This window comes from Cervus elaphus, chromosome 31 (genome assembly GCF_910594005.1).
Source record: "Cervus elaphus chromosome 31, mCerEla1.1, whole genome shotgun sequence".
NCBI classification, from domain to species: Eukaryota; Metazoa; Chordata; class Mammalia; order Artiodactyla; family Cervidae; genus Cervus; species Cervus elaphus.
The window spans coordinates 36,741,035-36,765,395 of record NC_057845.1 but is presented as its reverse complement, the minus strand read 5'-3'; the positions used below and the strand labels follow the sequence as shown (position 1 = coordinate 36,765,395).

Genomic DNA, 24,361 nt, shown 5'->3' with positions numbered 1-24,361 from the left:
TGATTTAGTAAATTTAGTAAATTACTCATTGGAAGGTAGGTTGTTCACTAAAGAGCTATACCCTTAAGTTTTCTCTGATGATAATGATGAGGGGGAAAAAGACTAGATTAATCACATTAGCATTTGGTTTCTACTCAAAGGAGAAAAGCTAAACCAAAAAGAATTGCATTGCATTGTCAATTAAAATTAAGTGTGAGAGATTAATTAAATCTATTGCATTCACTCAGAAATTGAATTTTTAGTGCACTCTATTTAACTTGAATGAGGCAACACAAAATTAGCAGCATTACTCATGATTCTGATCCTCTGATCTATTAAACATAATAATGTCTGCACTGGTTATCTCACAATATTGCTATGATGGTCAAATAATATAAATTTATTTAAAGCCACCTGAAATCTTAACATGCTATACAGATTCAATGTTCTTGTAAACTTAAAATATTAACTAACAACAGTTCCATTTTGTCTTCTGAATTGTATTGAAAATCAACCGTCAATATATAGCCTAATAGAGAAGAAAACTGGCATTAAGATTCTTTTCAAAAGCACTTATTTGGGGCTTAAAAAGTGTCTTTTGTTTATAAATAAATAAGAACAACACAACCTAGGAATTCTAGCCACGTTAAAGTAATGACTGTTAGACTGAAACTAGCCATGATATAAACCTTCAGTCTGCTGTGATCAGTTGTATAGCAATCTCAGTGTAGCGCAATTGAGATAAGAGAAAGTTAATGGAATTTGAAAGTCAACCTGCTGCGAGTAATGTCTCTGGATACACTGATCCAGAGACATCACTCTAACCTTGCAATACAATGTCTTAATTATCACAATCATACAGGCAAGAACATTAGTTGCTAATGCTTTCCTCTTGCAAAAATGTTGGAGACCTAATCAGAGTCTAAGGGGTACTGTTTAAACGTCAGAGCAGATAGAATTGTGATGTACAAATATATTGTAGTCTGAGTTTTAGTAACAATGCATAATATGAAAAGTTTATTTTAATTGCTGAAAATTTTGCATTTACAATGATCAATTTTAACAAAAAAGAGTCCGGTAATTATGTTTAAGGGTAGGTGGGAATATATAGATAGACTAATTCTTTAATGACTGCCTCATGCCAGCTTATATGCCAAAGATACAAATGATCTTTTACCAGATTTCATATTCTAATAGTTTGATTTCCAAATAGTTTTGATTTGTAATAGAAAATATCTCAGTTCCTTAATTTCAAAATACTTTCTAGTCAAAGAGCTATGTAGCACAGATGAGCTTCTAAAAGTGTTTGAAATCGAACACGTTTTGCAGTGTTCCAACCCAATTAGGTTGAGATATAAATAGAAACCTTTTGGCAAAAAAACACTGTGAGAAGTCTGGTTGGATATTGTTCTCAATGTCTTTCACATGCTTTATTTACTGTCTAGTCTCACTGCTTTTAAGTAGGGGGAAAAAAGTGTATAAAGGTGAAGGGGTTTACAGTCATGAAAACAATAAGGGAATCCTTACTCAGTCCCCTTGAACTGGCTTTGAGGTGGGCATTAAAGAGAGATTGGCTGGTCAAAACAATGTGTGCTATCTGCTAGGAAATAGAAGGTATAGAATGAAACAAGACAGATTTGATTTTCTTGGGCTCCAAAATCACTCTGGACAGTGACTGTAGCCATGAAATTAAAAGACAGTTGCTCCTTGGAAGGAAAGCTATGACAAACCTAGACAGGGTATTAAAAAAAACAGACATCACTTCCCTGACACAGGTCCTTATGGTCAAAGCTATGGTTTTTCCAGCAGTCATGTACAGATGTGAGAGTTGGATAAAAAGAAGGCTGAGTACTGAAGAATGGATGGTTTCAAATTGCAGTGCTGGAGAAGACTCTTGAGAGTCTTGAGGACAGCAAGGAAATCAAACCAGTCAATCCTTAAGGAAATCAACCCTGAATATTCATTGGAAGGACTGCTGCTGAAGGTGAAGCTCCAATACTTTGGCCACCTGATGTGAAGAGTCTACAATTGGAAAAGAACCTGATGCTGGGAAAGACTGAGGTGAAAGAAGGGAATATGCAGCAGAAGATGAGATCGTTCGATAGCATCACCACTCAATGGACATGAATTTGAACAAACTCTGGGACAGGTTCAATGCTGTAAAGAGCAATATTGCATAGGAACCTGGAATGTTAGGTCCATGAATCAAGGCAAATTGGAAAAGGTCAAACAGGAGATGACAAGAGTGAACATCGACATGCTAGGAATCAGCGAACTAAGATGCACTGGAATGGGTGATTTTAACTCAGATGACCATAATGTCTACTACTGTGGGAAGGAATCCCTTAGAAGAAATGGAGTAGCCATCATGGTCAACAAAAGAGTCCAAAATGCAGTACTTGGATGCAGTCTCAAAAATGACAGAATGATCGCTGTTTGTTTCCAAGGCAAACCATTCAATATCACGGTAATCCAATTCTATGCCCCAACTAGTAATGCTGAAGAAGCTGAAGTTGAACATTTCTATGAAGACCTACAAGACCTTCTAGAAATAACACACAAAAAAGATGTCCTTTTCATTATAGGGGACTGGAATGCAAAAGTAGGAAGTCAAGAACCACCTGGAGTAAAGGGAAATTTAGCCTTGGAGTACAGAATGAAGCAGGGCAAAAGCTAATAGATTTCTGCCAAGAGAATGCACTGTTCATAGGAAACAGCCTCTTTCAACAACACAAGAGAAGACTAGACTCTACATATGGACATCACCAGATGGTCAACACTGAAATCAGATTGATTATATTCTTTGCAGCCAAAGATGGAGAAGCGCTATACAGTCAGCAAAAACAAGGCTGGGAGCTGATTGTGGCTCAGATCATGAACTCCTTATTGACAAGTTCAGAGTGAAATTGAAGAAAGTGTAGAAAACCACTAGACCATTCAGGTATGACCTAAATCAAATCCCTTGTGACTATACAGTGGAAGTGAGAAATACATTTAAGGGACTAGATCTGATAGACAGAGTGCCTGATGAACTATGGACAGAGTTTCGTGACATTGTACAAGAAACAAGAATCAAGACCATCCCCAAGAAAAAGAAACGCAAAAAAGCAAAATAGCTGTCTGAAGAGGCCTTACAAATAGCTGTGAAAAGAAGGGAGCAAAAGCAAAGGAGAAAAGGATTTGAATGCAGAGTTCCAAAGAATAGCAAGGAGAGATAAGATAGCCTTCCTCAATGATCAGTGTAAAGAAATAGAGGAAAACAATAGAATGGGAAAGACTAGAGATTTCTTCAAAAAATTTAGAGATATCAAGGGAACATTTCGTGCAAACATGGGCTCAAAAAAGGACAGAAATGGTATGGACCTAACAGAAGCTATTAAGAAGAGGTGGCAAGAATACACAGAAATACTGTACAAAAAAGATCTTCACCACCCAGAAAATCATGATGGTGTGATCACTCACCTAGAGCCAGACACCCTGGAATGTGAAGTCAAGTTGGTCTTAGGAAGCACCACTATGAACAAAGCTTGTGGAGGTGATGGAATTCCAGTTGAGCTATTTCAAATCCTAAAAGATGATGCTGTGAAAGTGCTGCACTCAATATGCCAGCAAATTTGGAAAACTCAGCAGTGGACACAGGACTGGAAAAGGTCAGTTTTCATTCCAATTTCAAAGAAAGGCAATGCCAAAGAATGCTCAAACTACCACAGAATTGCACTCATCTCACATGCCAATAAAGTAATGCTCAAAATTCTCCAAGCCAGGCTTCAGCAATATGTGAACCATGGACTTCCAGATGTTCAAGCTGGTTTTAGAAAAGGCAGAGGAACCAGAGATCAAATTGCCAACATCTGATGGATCATTGAAAAAGCAAGAGAGCCAGAGAAATATCTATTTCTACTTTATTGACTATGCCAAAGTCTTTGACTATGAGGATCACAGTAAACTGTGGATAATTCTGAAAGAGATGGGAATACCAGACCACCTGACCTGCTCTTGAGAAACCTGTATGCAGGTCAGGAAGCAACAGTTAGAACTGGACATGGAACAACAGACTGGTTCCAAATAGGAAAAGGAGTACGTCAAGACTGTATATTGTCACCCTGCTTACTAAACTTATATGCAGAGTACATCATGAGAAATGCTGGGCTGGAGGAAGCATAAGCTGGAATCAAGATTGCTGGGAGAAATATCCATAACCTCAGATATGCAGATGACACCACCCTTATGGCAGAAAGTGAAGAACTAAAGAGCCTCTTGATGAAAGTGAAAGAGGAGAGTGAAAAAGTTGGCTTAAAGCTCAACATTCAGAAAACTAAGATCATGGCATCCGGTCCCATCACTTCATGGGAGATAGACGGGGAAACAGTGGAAACAGTGGCTGGCTTTATTTTGGGGGGCTCCAAAATCACTGCAGATGGTGAATGCAGCCATGAAATTGAAAGATGCGTACTCCTTGGAAGGAAAGTTATGACCAACCTAGACAGCATATTGAAAAGCAGACATTACTTTGTCAACAAAGGTCCATCTAGTCAAGGCTATGGTTTTTCCAGTAGTCATATATGGATGTGAGAGTTGGACTATAAAGAAAACTGAGACCTGAAGAACTGATGCTTTTGAACTGTGGTGTTGGAGAAGACTCTTGAGAGTCCCTTGGACTGCAAGGAGATCCAACCAGTCCATCCTAAAGGACATCAGTCCTGGGTGTTCATTGGAAGGACTGATGTTGAAGCTGAAGCTCCAATACTTCGGCCACCTGATGCGAAGAGCTGACTCATTTCTTTATACTTTAAACATAGGTAATTACTACTAAATAAAAAGTATCTATAAAAGTATATCCAAACAAGAAAAAAAAAAAAAGAAAAGACCCTGATGCTGGGAAAGATTGAGGGCAGGAGGAGAAGCGGAAGACAGAGGATGAGATGGTTGGATGGCATCACCGACTCAATGGACATGGGTTTGGGTGGACTCCTGGAGGTGGTGATGGACAGGGAGGCCTGGCGTGCTGTGATTCATGGGGTCACAAAGAGTCGGACACGACTGAGAGACTGAACTGCACTGGGAGATACTGGAGGACAGAGGAGTCTGGCATGGAGTGCTAGAGTCCACGAGGTCACAGAGTTGGACAGGACTCAGCAACTGAGCAAGAATGACAAGAATGAAGTAAACGACTAAGAACGAAGTGTAGGTTACAAGGTATAGTGTAAACTGGCTCACCTAGAGCCAGGCATCCTGGAGTGTGAAGTCAAGCGGGCCTTAAATTTATTAGTATGAACACAGCTAATGGAGGTGATAGAATGCCAGATGAGCAATTTCAAATGGTAAAAGATGATGCTGTGAAAGTGCTGCACCCAATATGTCAGCAAATTTGGAAAAGTCAGCAGTGGCCACAGGACAATAAATGTCAGTTTTCATTCCAATCCCAAAGAAGTGCAATGCCAAAGAATATTCAAACTACTGTACAATTGCACTCATTTCATAAGCTATCAAGGTTATGTTAAAAATCCTTCAAGCAAGGCTTTGGCAGTACATGAACTGAGAACTTCCAGATATACAAGGTGGGTTTAGAAAAGGCAGAAAAACCAGAGATTAAATTGCCAGCAATCATTGGATCACAGAAAAAGCAAGAGAATTCCTGGAAAATATCTACTTCTGCTTCATTGACTATGCTAAAGCCACTAACTGTGTGGATCACAACAAACTGTGGAAAATTCTTAAAGAGATGGGAATAGCAGACCACCCTACCTGTTTCCTGACAAATTTATATGTGGGTCAAAAAGCAACAGTTAGAACTGGACATGGAACAACAGACCAGTTCAAAACTAGTAAAAGAGTAGGACAAGACAGTATATTGTCACCCTGTTTATTTAACTTATATGCAGAGCACATCATGGGAAATGCCATACTGTATGAATCACAGCTGAAATCAAGATTTCTGGGGGAATTATCAACAATTTCAGATATGCTGATGATACTGTAATAGCAGAAAGTAAAGAGGAACTAAAGAGCCTCTTGACGAGGGTGAAAGAGGAGTCAAAATGCTGGCTTAGAACTCAGTATTCAAAAACTAAGATCATGGCATCTAGTCTTATCACTTCATGGCAAACAGAAGGGGAAAAAGTGGAAACAGTGACAGTTTCCTTTTTTTTTTTTTTGGTCTCCAAAATCACTGTGGATGGTGACTATAGCCATAAAATTAAAGGACAATATTGCTCCTTGGAAGGAAAGCTTTGACAAACCTGGAGGGCATATTAAACAGCAGAGACATCACTTTGCTGGCAAAGGTCTGTATAGTCAAGGCTGTGATTTTTCCAGTAGTTGTGTATGGATGTGAGAGTGGGACCATAAAGAAGGCTGAGCACCAAAGAATTGATGCTTTTGAACTGTGGTGCTGGAGAAGACTCTTGAGAGTCCCTGGACAACAAAGAGATCAAACCAGTCAATCCTAAAGGAGATCAACTTTGAATATTCTTTAGAAGGACTGCTGTTGAAGCTGAAGTTCCTATATTTTGGCCTCCTGATGTGAAGAACTGACTCATTGGAAGAGAGCCTAATGCTGGGAAAGATTGAAGGCAAAAGGAGAAGAGGGGGCAGAGGATAAGATGGTTAGATAGCATCACCAACTCAATGGACATAATACTGAGTAAACTCCAGGAGACAGTGAGCCTGTTGTGATGCAGGGCATGGGGTCGCAGAGTCAGACAGGACTCAGCGACTGAACAACAGCAAAACTGGCTTAGATTGGTTTCATTCCCACCACTGACCTTTACTATCACTATTCCTGGCTAAATTATGGATTTAAGATGCCCAGGAGGCTTGCTTTCTCTTCTCTCCCCACCCTCTATTATAATGAAGAGACAGAATCAAATGTCTACTCCTTTGCTCGCTGGCATTGTCAATGTCATGAAGAATTTTCTGTGTTGAGAATTTACACCACCTTCCCTTCTTACTACCAAGAATGCATTAACACTTTTAAAAGGACTCAGCCATTAAAGTATGTTTTTTCAAACAAATGTTTTCAGTAAGGACAGATGAAAAACTATAGTATACATTTCTGGAGTTCTATTTTTAAAGAATCATTAATACACTAAGATTTTTTCAAGAGTATTTCAAAAATTTGATTCATAGTGTCTATCTGCTCACTTAGAAAGACTGAGTTAAATATTCTCCTCTTACAAATTAAGTGCTGCAAATATACAGACAGTGCAAAATAATTTGTAAAATTAGATATCACAACTTCTTACTGAAGTAGATCCTTTCAATTATTTAATTATTTATTTATATATATACATATATACACACACACACACACACATATATATATATACACAGACACACACACACACACATGCTTTGTGGTAATACTATAGTTGATTTTATAAAAACACTTAGAAATTTCAATGTGAACAGTGGGGTTTAAGGGCCAAAGAATTTCAGACTTGTAATAATAGACATGTTTTCTTGTAAAAACCTCCAGTTATAAGGTACTTTTATAACCAGTTGCAAATAACTAGGAGATCACTACGGTAGAAAACAAACCCATCTTTGATTATGTCTTTTTATTAAAAAGTGACTTTTCCTTTCCTGTTTACAGCATCACTGTAATTGTCTCAGCTACATTTCTTGTTCACTATTTATCTCTATTATTTTCATAACTTTCTGTTATGATTAAAAGTATAGCTTTTCTCTAGGTTATAGATAGCAGAATAATACTTTAATCTGCTCCTAGGTTATACGCAAATGTCACAAATAGAAGTAAATGATAAAAGGAGTAATAAATTTTGATCTCAGTGTTGTAATTCTCTATATATTACTCTGGTCAATCATAAAACGGAATCAAGAAATCAAGATGTATTTTCTGACAGAAGCCTACCAAAACTCAGCTTTTCATTTTTACTGTTCACATTTGGGTATACCATTGAGAAGAAATTTAGAGGTCAGTTTTATTAATAAACTTATCTATCGATATTCCAACATAACTTTTATCTACTAGGATTAACTATTCTTAGTTAACAGTTCTGGTGGACCTCCCATTTATATTTATTTCCACCTAAACACAATGAAAGGGCTTCCCTGACAGCTCAGTTGGTAAAGAATCCACCTGCAATACAGGAGACCCTGGTTCAATTCCTGGGTTGGGAAGATTAGCTGGAGAAGGGAAAGGCTACCAATTCCAGTATTCTGGCCTGGAGAATTCCATGAACTGTATAGGCCATGGGGTCACAAGAGAGTTGGATACAACTGAGCGACTTTCACTTTCACTTTCAAACATAATGAAAATATCTTTGTAATAGACCATTAGTATTCTATCTCACTGAAGCTGAAATTCCAATACTTTGGCCACCTCATGCGAAGAGTTGACTCATTGGAAAAGACCCTGATGCTGGGAGGGATTGGGGGCAGGAGGAGAAGGAGACGACAGAGGATGAGATGGCTGGATGGCATCATCGACTCGATGGACGTGAGTTTGAGTAAACTCCGGGAGTTGGTGATGGACAGGGAGGCCTGGCGTGCTGCGATTCATGGGGTTGCAAAGAGTCGGACACAACTGAGCAACTGAACTGAACTGATTCTATCTCACAGACCAAAAATTATAAAAATGTTTTAAACTGTAAATGAAGTCAACTATAATCTATTGTGTGCAGATAAGACTTTCTATAATCTTAAATTTTACAGGCATTTTGTGTCACAGAAGTATTAATTTATGGTAATTTCTCTATTAGGGCTTCCCTGATAGCTCAGTTGGTAAAGAATCCGCCTGGAATGCAGAAGATGCTGGTTCGATTTCCTGGGTCTGGAAGATCCGCCAGAGAATGGATAGGCTTCTCTATTAAATAACCAACTAAAATAATAATGTATAATTTTTTTTAAAAATTCTGTAGTGCTAGACATTTCTGTGAAAAACCTATTTGTCACATAGTACTTAATGACTTATTTATGGGATATTAACAGATTTCTGGACAAGGTGTTATACTATCAACTTTTCTAATTAGTTTTTCTTCTTAAACAATAATTTTGGATTAACTTCTATACAGGCAGGCCCTGATTAAAGAAGAAACTGTAAATAGCTGCCACATCTCAATCTTTGCCGGCAGCAGGAAGAGTTTGTTGGAATAAAAACACAGTCTCACAGTAAGACGTCCGTGTTCTCATAACTAGAGCAGCTCAAGGAAATAACAAACACAGACCAATATTCCACTTGAAACTCAGATACATTAGTAAATGTTAACTCTATGCTGTTTTTAAAGTGTTAGAATTTCTTTTTTTTTTTCCTTATTAATCTTAAAAGTCTGAAGGTCACTCGATGTCAATACTATTATGGAGAAAACAGCTATTAAAATATCCCTTGGGAATGTGTTCTTATAACAAAATAATTCTCTCACATAAATGAGTGGGGATGTTCTACCATCAGGGAAGTGTTACTACATTAACAGCCTCAGCTTTGATAGCAGTCCTTAGAATCACAGGTCTCTATTTCTGTGCATTGTCAACCTATATTATGAATCATTTAGACAAGTGAAATGTGTTTCCTAAAATGTAAGACACTAAAAGTAGAACATTAATGATTATGTAGACATTGTACTTTTGCAACACATTTTAGTTTTTTAAAATGTTCCAGAACTAACAGAAAAACTTCTTTATTTCTAATCGAAAGGATTTTTTAAACAAATTAAAAAGTTAAAATACATCACTCAATTTGAAATTATATAAAATCATTAGACCAAATCTGTGCTCAAACTTTAGCACATATATTTGCCATCACACCACAAAGTCAGGCTGTCTTGGTATATATTTTCTTATTATATCACTTGATTACTAAACTTTGATTAGTAAATGTAAGCTCTGTTTAGTCAGGGTTTGAATAAAGGCTATGAAAATATAATAAAATAAGCAAATGGCCTGCAAAACTATTAGTAGTTATTTTCAACATAAAAATGTGCCTGGAAGTCCCTTGGATATAAGGGTTCAAATTTTAACATAAGGAACATAAAGTATTGTGATGAAATGAAATTTTAATTTAAAAACATTCTTTGGATCTTTTTATATCACAAAACTTGTTTTAATTTTAAAAGAAGCCCAATCCAGAATAAATTGTTTAAATTTCTGGAAAAAAAAATCAGGATATAACTTTGACATCATATACTAAATCTCAACTTGTTATCTTACATCATGACTGTTGAATAGACATACATACACACACACACACACACACACACACACACACACAAAACTCTTCAAGGTATAAATGTGTGTCTCTATAAAAGCCCACAAAGGGTCCAGTGAAGTGCCACATGCATATCACTTTAATTCAAAACTCTAGGCCTTTATTTTCCATATTAGGAGCATAGTGTCAATGGGAAGCATCAAACAATTAGGTCAGGAAACTAGCATGATTAGGTCATTGTGCTAGAGATGGTCAGGAAACTTCATTCATTACTGTAGGAGAAAGTAGCATTCAGACAAACCTTGGTAGTGTAGTCATAATATGAATAGAGCCAATAGAAATCTATTTGGGGATGGGCTTTTTCATATTCAATCATGTGCCTTTCCAATACACACACGTATGTATATGGATGTGTTCACACAGAATTTACATTGAGCTTAGATATGTGCTTAATGAAATAGCAATTTCTGAATGTTCAGTTCTTTCAAAAGTGCTTTTTACTTCTATATGTTTTTATTACACATTCATGCAAATTATTTTTAAAGTTTTCTACCTCTATGTGGTAAAAAAAATAAAATTGGGTTATAGTCATCCCTATCACATGAAATCAGGTAAGTCATTTAATCTACTCCCTTTGTTTTTATTATCTGATTGTTGTTATGTTTAACTTTATTTAAAAAACTTAAAAAAAAAAAAAGTCTTCCCTTTTACTTCCAGGACTGTTTTAGGCAGCTAGTTTACCTTAAAGATTCATATTGCATTTTTACAACTTTTATACCTATGTTAGAAGTTTTTATGTAAGTATTCATTTTGTAGTCATTTGTCCCAACTAAGTCGTTATCTTCAAGGCCATTCAATACGCCACTACTGATAACCTTCTTTTCCAAAATCCATTAACTAAATATCAGGTATTCATTACTTGGAAAATAAATGAATGCAAAAAACAAACTAATTTGGTATGAAAGAAGAGTTAATTTTTCCTTAATTTTTTCTTAATTTTAATGGTTTTTAATTGTATGCCTTTGAATATAAATCTAGAGTTCTAATGTTTTCACTAGGGTTGTAAACCTTAGTTTCCAAAGGATCACTTTTGGAAAGGAAAATATAAAGGGATACTAATTTAACGTACTTTTAGATTTTTTTCTTCTTTAATCATATATATATAGTTAAAAGATATTAAAACATTTAGAATTATTTTGGACATCACCTATAAGCAGAAGTAAGAAAAACTGTCTTTCTTCAATGTATAAATGTTTAAGGAAAAAAAGCAGTTGTGTCTAAATTAAACAGATAAATCATCATTGTAAGCATAGATTAATCTAATTTGTACAGTTGGATGAAATATATATAATTAACTTGGGAATTTTTTTTTAATTAAAAAGAGTATCAAATGATAATTTCACATCAGAAATGTCAAGAACATCTTAATAAAATCTCTGCTTTTATCTTTCTTGATTTAATGTAAATGAGTATTAACTTATTTGTGGTAAACTAGATAGTAAAACTAAACCAAGAGAAAAATATTATTCTCTTTTATTCTGCCTCTTTAAAAGTATTTTCAAGATTTGGCACTAGCTATAATATTTGATGGAGTTTATATATTTAATAAAAGAATAACAACCCAATTTAACTCCTATTTATAGTTTCTGTGATGATGCCAGTTCTTTTCATTCTGTCAAAACATGAAACATACCATAACTCGCTTTGGCATATTGAAGGGGAAAACAAAAATTTGGATATAACCGTAGCTTTATGCCATTTTTGAATATTATCAATGATCAAGGGTCCAGTTGGGGAAAACTAAGAAGATTAGACGGTGACAAATAAACAAATGATTGCTTTTATTTTTTTCTCATCACCAATCTGTAATTCAGGAAAACAGAATTTTACTTCATTTTCATTTCAAAAGGTAAATATTCATCCCTAAAATTTTGTGTACAGTGTGGGGATGGTTTGGTTTTGTAAGAAGACAATACTGCCGGTCACACATATGCACACACACAGGGCTGCTCATAGACTTCCCCAGAGTGTTGTTCTGTTAACCAGAGGATTATTCAAACAATCTACAAGGAAATGATTGCAAACCAGCTTCCCAGCCTAACTTCTTCTCAGTGTGAAGACCACTACCATAAAAAATTTAAAAATGTGTCTGTCTAAAACCTATAGAATTTTATTAATTGCTGAATTACGTTTGAAAATAGGGGAATGGAGTATATGTTAACTACTAACAAGCTGTTCTCTGCTTCTGTTACTCATCCTGAAGTGGAAAATGTCTAAATTTCATATTGATTAGAAACCAAGTCACTTTATCACTGGCAAAAAGTAAACTTTAAAGTCTCATTTTTCATCAAGGAAGGGGTAGGGGTTGGGGAATGGGTATTACCTCTTTTTTTACAAAAAAGTTTATTGATCTATCTTTAACTATTATTTAAAAGACAATAAATTAACCTCCCCTTAATGACTATATAGAAAATTCAAGATGTAACCATTTTGATATTGATTAGACTTATCAGCAATAAAATTAATCCAGGCTTCTCCCTTTGCTTCAGTCCAGATCACATAATCTGTCAAGAATTTTTGCCTTAAAATGAGAGGCAACTCAGTTTGGAGACTTTGAAGTCACATTTACATTTTCTTGATTTGAGAGAGCTCTCCAAAATCATATGTGAACTATAACATTAAATAGCAGTGAAAGTAGTTGTTGATTCTAATCCTTCAGAAGTGAGAAAATAAAAGTTTGCTGTTAAGCCTTTGCTCCGGAAAATGTGCCAATAACTTGAGTGGTTAGAAAACTCATTGGGAACCTAAAGGGTAACAGGTTTGAAAACTTTTATTTCACATTACAGTGAAGAAAGCAAGATACTGAAAGCAGCTTTCTGATGTGAAAGCCTGATGTCATCAATATGCTATTTTTGCTCTTTGCCAGGTTAACAGAATTTATTGCAGCAATTAATGCAAAACATATGTGCTGAAATACCCACACGAAAAATATAATTGCCCCCAACTTAATTTGCTATCTTTCAAAACTCTTGTTTAGCTACCTTTTCTCAATGTCTCCACTTAAGCGCAGTACAAGTATTTTTATAAATGAGGAGACAAATCTTTATAATTTACTTTCTCATCTTAAGTAATTTATAAATTATCTTTTATATATGGGAAAGTTTCCACAGAAATTGAAGTCTACCTTTTAGGCCAAATTCCACTTCCACCCATTACTGACCTTTATGACAATTCCAGTAGTCAGTCCATGCTTCATTTTTATAAAATTAAAAAAAAAAAAAAATCACATCCAAGTTACAGTGACAATTGCCTCACACTCTCTGTGTATGGAATTCTTGACAAGAATCTTTCCAGAGTCAGCAGAGTTTGAGTGTCAGGAAAGGAAGACAGAGGAGGAATATGTGAAGAAAAAACATCACAGATCACACCAAATCTCCTATTCCTGGGTCCACATCAAATTTTCTTTATTTTCTTAGTGAGTTCCTAACTCTTCCAGATGATCATAATTTATGAGGGTAAACACAGCAGATTCAAAGTACTCTTTGAAGTACTTTCCTGAAAGTACTTATTAAAAAGTACTTTGAAGTCTAAATTTTCACTCCAATACTCTGAGTATTTCTAAGTTTTCCCTGCAAGTCCCAAGACAAATTAGTATCCTCAGTAGGATTAAGACTGAGGAACTAGAACTTTTCCTAAGTAGAAGGATACCTCCTTAATTTACAGGCATTTGTGTACAGGAGAAAAATATAAGGTTAAAACCAGAAGACAGGAGAGGGCCTGACTCAGTTCTTACTCTATTATGAGTTTATTTAGTTTCCTCAGTTCTAAAGTGGGAGACGTCACAACACCTTTTTTAGAGGTGCTTTAAGATTAAATGAGGTTCAGTAAGTACTGAAGGATAATGTAAGGGAAAAATCTTTCCAACCAGCGGAACTCTTGTGTGTTTTCTGATTAGGGGGCATTACACTGAAGCCATTATGTAGTTTTGGTATGCCCTGGATTTTCAACAATTCTACCTTTTATGAAAAACACTAAAGTTCTGAAGGCCACACAAACTTTAGCATCATCCCCACGACTAACCTACCTCGGTAACCCTGCTCCCAGAAACCCTTTCTGGCCCGTTCCGGGCTTACTCCCAAAAGCAGAAGAGCGGGAAATCCTGTTTTAATTTTTAAATAGTGTCAATCAAACAGGGTGCGGGGTGGGGGCAGAAGGGGAAAACAGACAACTTTCGATTGTGCAGGAGGGTGCGGATAGGGTCTGTGAACATACCCCTTAGCGCTGAGGGCCCGTAACAGGTGGCATTAATAGGTGGTTTTAAGAAAACTGGGGGGGGGGGGGGGGGGGGGGAATTCACTTTCGTCTAGATACTAAAGGCCAGGTCTTTTGAAAAATTCAAAAATTCAACAAATAGCGAAGCGGTCGGGAAAGAGAGCAGCAAGCAGGACAGCGGGCATCTCAGGCTCGTCCCAAGAGAACGGGCCTGGTCTCCCAGCTCTGCAGGGCGCGCTGAGAACCCGGAGAACAGAGTCCTCCGGCACCTGTCACCTGTCAGGCCGGGGACTTAAGAGGAAGGGGACCGCGCCACGTTGACAAGGTTGGCAACGCTGGGGGGAGGAGGGCTGAGGGTAGCGGGGGCGACAGAGACTCCGGGTCAAAGTCTGTGGTTACACTCAGGACTTGCCTGGCCCCGGAGCGCCCGCGCTCCCCAGGTGAGGGGAGTCTAGGTGGCGAGGAGGGCGCCGCCTCTCGGAGCGCCGGCCGCCCCGCGGCCGCAGGCAGAGGGCGCACGTTCGCCTCCCGCGCGCCCCGCCTCCGCCCGGCGCTCGTGTCCGCGGAGCTTGGCGCCCTGGCGCTCGCCCGGCTCCAGTCTCCGCCCCGGCCGCGAGCGCCCGGCGCCCGCCGCCGGGGAGAAGCCGGCCCCGCGGGGGCTCCGCGCGTGCCCGCTGCCCGCCGCCCCCCGGGGGGCGCGCCTGCTCGCCGCGCTCCGGCCGCGCGCTTTGGCCGCCTGGCGCGGAGATGGCTCGGGCACAAAGAGCCCACAGAACCCCGAGAGCTGAACTGGGGGGGACGTGGCCCCGGAGTTGGGATTTTCTGATCCGATCTTGAATCCGCTGCGGAGTGAAAAGTAGTGGATTGTTGGGAGACTCCGTTTTCCCGCCGCACTGGAGAGCCTGGTCCCGGCGGCGGAGCGGAGTTGGAGGTTAAGATGCCATGGTGGTGGGTGTGGTGGCCTCGAGGGCCTCTGTTCATCTCTCTGTCGCCACACCCCTGTCCCTCCCAGTAAAGCTCTGTTTCGTGCTAAAATTTCTCAGGGCATACCTGGAAATTTAATCAGTACTGCATTTTCAAATGCGGGAGGTGTGATGCGAAGAAAAGACGCTCCTCCAGGCCTCCTGTGGCCACCCCAGTTCATGGCTAAGGTTATTCTTCACCAGTTTGTTGGTACAGTGCTCCCACTTGTTTTCCCCCTCTTTCCTTGCCTATTATTCTGACTCCATCATGTTGGTTTGGATTATGTGGATTTTCACCCTCTGCTTTGACTGGAACAGCAGGACATGGTTTAGAAAATGAAGGGAGGGAGGGGGTTCCCCACTCAGGGCTTCCAGTTTAATAACATCACTCCAAGCTGGAGGCTTTATTTGCTGAACTGGTTTTGATTCCATCCATCCTCCACATGCATTTGCCCAGGCTTCCAAAGGGGGTTTGGCTTACACTTTCAAAACTTTCCTAGATAAAGTATTTTCTTCAGGGGAAAAATCAAAAGTCTGTAAACTTGAGAGGAGAAACAAAAGCACGCAACTCTTCTTACCCCCACCCTGCCCCAAACACACACCCTTTTTTGTGTATGTGCAGATTTTTAGATATTTAATAAAAAACCGATTAGCCAGATGCTTGAGGCGATATTTTTCTTTTAAGCAAAAGATGTATTATCATTGGTTTTAGAACCTTTGCGTTTCTCTACCTCTCCATCTTTTTAATTGACTTTATATTTTCTTTTCCTCTTGCAAAGGTTTTTTTTTTTTTTTTTCTCTTTGTAATCCATCCCTCCACTCCCCCCCCCCCCCTTTTTTTTTAAATTTCACAGAAAACTGGTAGCGGGCAAACTAAAACTTGTTGACTTTCAGACTTGAGTTTTCCGGGAGAAAAGCTTCTGCCAGATTCCAAGAACTACCTGATTCTAGGGAGCTGGTAACAGACCCAGAGAGTGAAATCTCGGTGTGTACACGTACCCACACCCTGATTCGCAGAAGTGTCTGCCTAGATTGATTTGTGGCTTGGAATACTTTGTATTTTATAAATGTCCAACAATGCTTTTATTTCTAAAGTCATTGCAGAAAAATTAAGGTCTTCAAATTTCTTAGAAATAAATTCTGTCCTCTGGTTTTCGGTATACTTGGATGAATAATAAAATGAACGTTTTACATCACCAGTCATCCCTTTATTTGAAAAATCTGTGGAAAGCTACTTGTGCACTTGGTAGAAGCCCTGCTCTGACCCTCCCTGGTGATAAAATCCAGATCCCTGAAAACAGAATAGAAAAGGAGACACCTGCATCTGTTTTTCTAAATCTTTTATCAAACAGGAATTAAAAGAATAGGTTTATTAAAAGTTTTAAAGACAAATGTGCATCAAAAAGTAAAATTGAGAATCTTGACAGAAAATGATTTGCAAAACGTAGTGTTCTTCCAAGAAATACATATTCGCCTTCCATCTAGTATTAATGCCAAACAAAATCATTGGAAAATGACTAAAATCAAAGGTAACCCACATCACAGATTTCTCAGTAAGTAAATGTCTGTAAGAACTTATCGAGTTTTGATGATTTGTGGAAAGTTTTATTAATATTTTCTTGAAGATTTTATGACTTGGAAAATATAACTCTCAAGAACAGTCCTTGCTGTTTCCGTTTGTGTTGAAGTTAGTAAATCAAATATACTGTGGAAATATGTTTTGCCTTTTAAAATCCTTTGCATATGTAACTGATTATTTGATATTTAAAAATTACATATATTTTATTTCAGAAAAATTCCAGAGTTTCAGAAACAATTTTAACATTTAGGGATCTTCATGAAGAGAGTTATTTTGAGAAACTATCAAAAGTGAAGGACTCTTAAAGAACATACCAAAATTTGAATATTAAAATATGGATAATATATGGACATAATAAAGAATCTTATTAAATCTTTAAGGACAATAAGTTTTTTACAAGTCAGGGTGAAACTACTGAATTGTTTATACAAGCAAAAACTAAACCAGAATTAAACTTGTCTTCACATGAAACTCTGTGAATTGACTACACAGGGTAAAAAATACATTTACGTTCTTTGTGCACACAAAATGTGCACAACATTTTGTTTAAAATGTTTATGTAAATTTTAAGTTCTTTTCATTGTAGCTTCCAGTTACTAGCATTGCATGGGAAAGGCAACTTTATATAAAATGCCACCATAATCTTACATGGGGGTAATGGTGTTTTATTATTTGTAGTTTCCGTTTTATGGTTCTCGTTGCTTCTGAGTTATAAATGTATTCAATTGACTTTATATCTTGAAAAAGGGCAGAAAAATGATATTAACTACAACATCAATAAAAAAGTATAAAATTGAAACTGTTGATCGTTACAATGAAGCTGGTTTGTATTTGTAAATCTATTGTTATTGTCAGAATATTTACTATTTAAGAGTTTTTAATTGCTCGTTTATGACAAGGGCAAGAATGGTGTGATCTATAAGGGTGAGGAGAATGAACCATCAGGGTGGACATTTCCCCACTTGAATTGTTATCATCAATATTAGTCTTTAGGAAGATATAGGTTCAGAATGAATTAATTTCATGATAGATTTTGAGAGGTTACAAGAAGTTTCTTTCTGGCACAATCAAAATATTATCGTAGCAATTCAGGTTGTCAGTAAAAGCTTAAACAAATTTGCTGATAATCCTGTTAATGACCTAGGTCAAGTGTTAACTGTTGTGGGTTATAAAATAGTGAAATTAAGGTTTCTCCTACCTCCAGGCAAATAGCACAGTTATAACTGTTAGGGGGAAGTAGGGGCAAGCTATTAGGTGAGCTATTAAATTACAAAAAAATGTATGATGCATTCAATTATTTAGTCTAGAATGATAAAATGCCATTAAAAGCAAATGTAAGCCCTCTTCTTAAAACTATAAAGATGATATGATAGCTTAGTTTTCTATAAATATTTCAGTCACAGTGTATTATTGAGGATAAGTGTTTATGCATGAAAATGATGCCAGTTCATACTAATTTTTAAAAAGGGAAAACTCTATTATTTAAATGTATATTGTCTCCATTATTTGCCTAATATTCAAAGGGAAACATACAGTGTTCATCTCTAAGTTTTACTTTTAAGCTTTAAACAATCACATAGTATCCTTCAGTAGTTAGGTGACTTATGTCCAGTGAAAAACATTTCACACAAACAGTATCCCAACACTCCAATAAAAGTCTCCCAAAATGAGTAGTATATAAATATGCAGATTTAATTTTATTGACTTTTATTTTGAAAACTGATTTTCAATGTACAGAGCTCTATAGGTGCATGGTAATCTAACTTATAAACACTGTTAGATAGGAAAATGTATTATATACTGCAAAGTGTATTATGTACTAAAGAATAAGCAGTGAATTATGCCTCAGAAGCCTTCAAATGTAGAAAAGTGTGTAAAGAAATTACTTTATCCATTGTTAAAAGATATTGAACTAGTAATAGTCAATTCTTTATATCAAGCTTTAACCTTTTCATAAAGTTATTTTTATTTATCATTATCACCATCCATCTGATAGGAACAAGGAGCAAATATATAAACTTCTCTAACAACACATAGTATAACAATCCTGTTTTGTCATGAAAAGTAGTAGATTTCCCATTGGAAGTCTTTTCTTGGTGTGTTATGTAAACACATCTGATAAGATTTTAATAAAGTTCCATGCTTTTGTAAAGTTTCTGTGTAAGCATATAGGTCAATTCTTGTGATCATCAAAATTATAAATAATTATCAAGGAGGAGACCAGTCATAGAAAGTACCATCTGAAATCATCTTCTTGATAGCATATTAGAAAGTTATCTGTAACTGGATTTTAAAAAGGAAAGCTCATATTAAACTTTTTTCCAAGCTTTTTTCCTCTTATCATGGACTAATGACATTTCAAAACTGATATTTGGTTATCAAATCTCAAGTCTTAAAATAATGTCAAACAATGGCATATTTCCTAGCAATTAACTCAATGACTTGGATCTTGTTCTTTTAGAGTTCTGTCATGACTAACTTCATAATAGATTGCAGAATAAATTCTAGTAAATTTTACTAGTAAATTTTCTGTAGTATAGAAATATAATTTGAGCATAGTATTTTAAATGCAATCTAGTATTTTGTATTTCAGTTTTCAAAATTAATATCAGAAAGCTGTATTAATGAGATTCATTCTATCATTATTCCTTCTACCCAACATATGAATTTTCAGAAGCATTGCTTTTTATTCAAATGACATTGTTTGAAGAATTACGTGAAAATCTTAGAGCATACTTGGGTTTTTCACTTTTCATGTTGTTCAAATCTACAACTAAGTCCCAAGCTATTGTATTCAATATTAATATTTAAAATCTTACTCAAATATTATCCAAGTTAAATTGTTCATTTTAAATTTTATTTCAAACCTTTCCTTCATGACCTCAGAAGAGAGATACTACTATATACGTAGAACATGACCTGGAAAGAACAATCCCATAAACAATGGATAGACAAACTTTTGCCCAAGCAAATTAAATGTAATCATGTCAGTTTTCTGAATATATTTACCTTTTTATGTTCACACTGTTAATGTGTATCTGCCTGTATAATAATATGCACTATATACCCAAATATACACAAAGTGTGTCTTAAAAGCAACTTGTACTTGATGATTCTTGCTTCATTAAATTAATACTCATGAATTTTATATAAATGTCAATGAGTTAAAGGGCCCTTTTTTCCTTTTGCAATTTACTGAAAGGTTATGTTTTGCGCAAAAAAATAACGACTCTCAGCTATATCCCTGTGCATTATTAATTCACTGAAATCCATTATCTAAATAGTTTATAAATATTCCATCTGGAGAAATACAATTTATCATAGCAATATGGGAATAATATTACTGTTTGTCTAGCTATTATCAATACTTTAATATTTTCAAAGGAACAAAAAGAATAAACACTAATTTAAGTTACTGATACATTACTCATTATACAAATAACTGCCCTTGCCTTTCATTCATAAAAAAATAATTGCCCATTACTTTCAAATAAACATTTTAATTTGATTTGTAAAAAAAAAAATCACTCAAAGGTAAGATAATTTCTTGATCCTTCTGTGTTAGAATTTTTAATTTCCTTATAAAAAAGACAAAACATTTAATGAAATCTGCCAAGTTGATAAAAGCAGTCACTAAGGAAAGAATGAAATTAAACTGCTCTATTAGCACTGAAAGTAGGTCACCAAATATGAGAGGCAGTTTTCATATTTAATTTAAAAGTTGCTAAATATTCTTGAGTTTTTACTTGTTTTTTTAAAAATGATATATACAATATACAATGGTACTGTCTTGCCAATATATTTTTAGTGAGTGACACAATATATAATGTAGCATTTGCACATCAATTGCTCAGTTTTGCTGAATTGCAAAATAAATTACTAAATGTTATTGTTATAAATTCAAAACGATTAAGAGGAAATCAAAATTGTAAGTGTTGCTTGAAAGCAATCAGTTATTCAGAAAAGTTTGTCTTAAGGGTTAGCAATCATATTCACAAATCATTAGGAATAGATCACAAAAGGTATACAGGGAAAAGGCAATGTGTCTATTAAGCATGCAATCTTATAGTAAACATTATTGTCCTTAATATTAGGTTTGCACGTTAATTCATTGATAAGGAATGAATGCCCATTAGGAGGAAAATAAATAACCCAACATTAAGGAAATACCATTTGCTGCATATGAACATTCTTCCTCAATTTGCTGTTCAGTTATTTACTACACCTACCCAGGAGATTTTCACTATTCATTAAATATAATCTCCTATTCGCGGATAAGCCCTTAAACAAAGAAAATCCAGTCTAACCTTATTGTAATTTCTGCAAATATTACTTATGTTAATGTGGCATATGCTGCTCATTAGAACCTGTATCATAGAGCCAACCACCGCCTGGCGGGATACACATCACTTCAATACGGCAGTTACAACATAAATACACACACACACGCACACGCACACGCACACACAGCCGCGCTTCAGCAAACTCCGATTTCCCTTTAGCCCATTCATAAATGCCATGATCCTAAGTAAGAACAACCTGTCATTACCTTTAAACATACTAAAGAATCTAGAGGGGAGGGCAGAATATTCTTTTAAACTTCTCAGAGTACTACTACATGGTCACAATTAGGAAATAAACTACTGCCATAGCTATTTGGCAATTAACGTACTGGGTTGTAAAACTGGAGGATTTTTCCCTTTCTGCTTAAAACGGGCAAACAAGGTAATTGCTTGAATTGGTATCAGATTCAAAACACATTTTAGATCTAGGCAATCCAAAATTATCTCTAAAAGTGCTTTAGAAGACAGCCGAAAAGAAAAGCACCTCTTTAGTTTACTCTGAGAGCCAAGTGCTTTACTCAGAGGCACCTCGGCGACCTGAAAACGCTCGGGCGAGAACGTGCCCGGAAAAGCGTTAGCCCGCGGGGCAGGGCTGCGCGCGTCGCGGCACCTGGCTTACCTTCATTGGAAGGCTGGAGAGTCAGTTCCCCGCAGCACTTGAGAGCGGAGCAGCTGAGAAGAAGGAGGATGGAGAGGTGACAATCCATGTCGCTGGTGCAGAGGGCAGTGAGAGGAGCATATCTCCATGAAGCGTGCCACTGATGTGAGGGGGAGCGCTCTGATTGCTGGAGAAGTTACCATGCTCCGCTCGCAGGCTGATGTCAAGTTTGACACTGGAGATAAGGAGGAGTCTGGCTGCCTTTCCGCGAACCTCGCTCGGAGACTTCCCTGGGTCCTAGCGCCTTCGGAAGCGAGCGCTGAAGAAGGACGGGACCGCGCGCGGGGCCCGGCAGACCGCCCTGAAGCTGGGCAGGACGCGGGTGCGGGTCGGCCGCATCACCGAAGGCGCGGGAAGCCCAGAAGTTATGATGCTGCGCGGGTGGAGAGTAGTGATGGGCACAGAAGAACACCTCCCCCACCTTTATGTTCAACGGAAAGCCGCTATTTTATTGTTTGCAATACACGCTCTTGTAGGTTAATTCCCTGAAGAAACCAGAGAGCCTGATAGAGTGTCATAGGGCACAGTGAGTGGAAAAGAAACTGAAATGGTTATTAAAAGAACAGGAACCCTGCATTAAAATGAAAAAAATACATTGTTGATTGTAGTCAAAGAAAAAATTAGGATTATTTCTTCACCATGTGACCATAACTCTTTACAAATCCTTTCTGGTGCAGAAAGAACTAATACACACCTCAGATCAGAAAGTCTCTTCAGTTCTACACCAAGTGGCATCAGGACTTTTAAAGAGAATTGGCACAGGATCTCAGCGAGTATAAAGTGCACTTTGGGTTTCCGAACTAGGAAGTGTGCTTTAACAACCCAAGGAAGTGAGCAAATCCAGTCCCAGGGCTAGCTGCAGGTCAGCAGGCATCAGCAGGCATCCCTCATTCTATAAGTGGGAATAAATAAGAATAAGAGAAAAATCAAGCCTAAAGTTATTGACAGCGCATCACTACCCTCCCTCCTTCACCATCTAGCATTAGGATCTCTGGGTTCTATGAGATAAACAATGCATAATTCACAACTCCGCATTTAGCTTTTCAGCCACATCCACTCTGATAATAGTCGGATGCAATTCTTCTTTAGCATTCCAAATCTAAAAGCTGAATAATAGTCTTTGCACTTTCTCACTTACTTAACACCATGGTTATAAATGGTTTCTCTTCTTTCCAGTTTCCTTGCTGGACAACATAATTGCAATCTATTTCAGCCAAATAAGTTTGCAGTTTATATTTTGGGAACTATTCTTGCTTATCTTTAAAATATTGCCCAGAAAATGATCACTCAAATAGTCTCCTGCTCATCTATCTTTTCCTTTTCTAAGCAGAAAACAAGACTCTTATATTCCTTGCGCAACTCTAGAAAGTAAAGGTAGGTTGACAGCTGTAAGGTCAGCGATCAATTTTAGAGCTTCAAGTTGTGGAATCTAAATAAGTGTTACAAAGGTCTTGCTAATAAGATATCCTTTTCATAAGCACTATGATTTTAATGAAAGAACATGATTTTCACATGAATTTAAATAAGTGGCTTCTGATAACAGTTTGCTGTCTGGAATCGGGGGGTGGGGTTGGGTGGGTACAGGCAGCCAGGATAAAAGGGTGACTCTGTTCACTTCTTTGTGTGTGCCTTGTTACTTTGTATCTCTAACTTCTTCCCACATTATGTCACCAGAGACTGTAGAACCCTCTTCAAGTGCCAAGTCTGTCAGAACTGAAAATAATGAAAGATACTGAACAGAGGATTCAGATAGTGGTGACTCTGGCATTTTTTAAAGTTCCAACACAACTTTAGTCTTTCCATTGTTCTACGTTTAGATAAAATTTTTCTAAAACGTGAAAGAAAATAAAGTCTTATTTGGAAGTGACAATTTAAAAACATTTTGGAAAAACATGCCAATGTGCTGATATCCAAGTCCACTGGCTTCCCCTCACACCACTTCTCTTTTCACACTTAAACTGCTTATCACCGTGGAAAGAGGCATTCACATTTGAAAGAAGCTACGGTGATGTGAAAATAAGTAAAAAGCAATTCCTAGCCTGGGAATAGAATGGAAATAATATAGGATCTTTCAATTATAGACACTCAAGATCATGAGCTGTCAGACAATAAGAAGCTTCAATAATCTGAACGTCATCCTGAATAGATGTGGAATGATGCCAGCAAACGGGAGGATGCAAAGAATTTAGCCAAAGTAGTAAGAGGAGGGGTAGAGGTGTGGGCAGCCCATTCAGGAAAAGCCTCATCGAAATAAATAAGTAATGGTAATAATAACTGAGGTGTAGTTTGAAGGATGAGTAGGAATGGGATGATTGGAGAATGGTTCGGAAGGCACTGCATGCAAGAAGATGGAACATAAACAAAATCAGAATAGTTTCCAAGTCAGGGCCAGGGAAAGCATTT

The 24,361-nt window shown here is 37.1% G+C and overlaps 1 protein-coding gene across 4 annotated transcripts in view; it reads right to left on the bottom strand.

Moving 5' to 3' along the window:
• Positions 1–22,144, bottom strand: part of EPHA3 (EPH receptor A3) — a 389,454-nt gene extending 367,310 nt beyond the window's left edge. The window contains exon 1 of one of the 4 annotated variants that reach the window (XM_043892614.1): positions 21,920–22,144. In XM_043892614.1, the coding sequence (XP_043748549.1) occupies positions 21,920–22,007 (88 nt within the window). In that variant the 5' untranslated portion in view covers positions 22,008–22,144. The remainder of the gene's footprint in view (positions 1–21,919) is intronic. The other 3 variants (XM_043892612.1, XM_043892611.1, XM_043892613.1) reach the window with 3 other exon arrangements.
• Between the last annotated feature and the right edge of the window lie 2,217 nt (positions 22,145–24,361).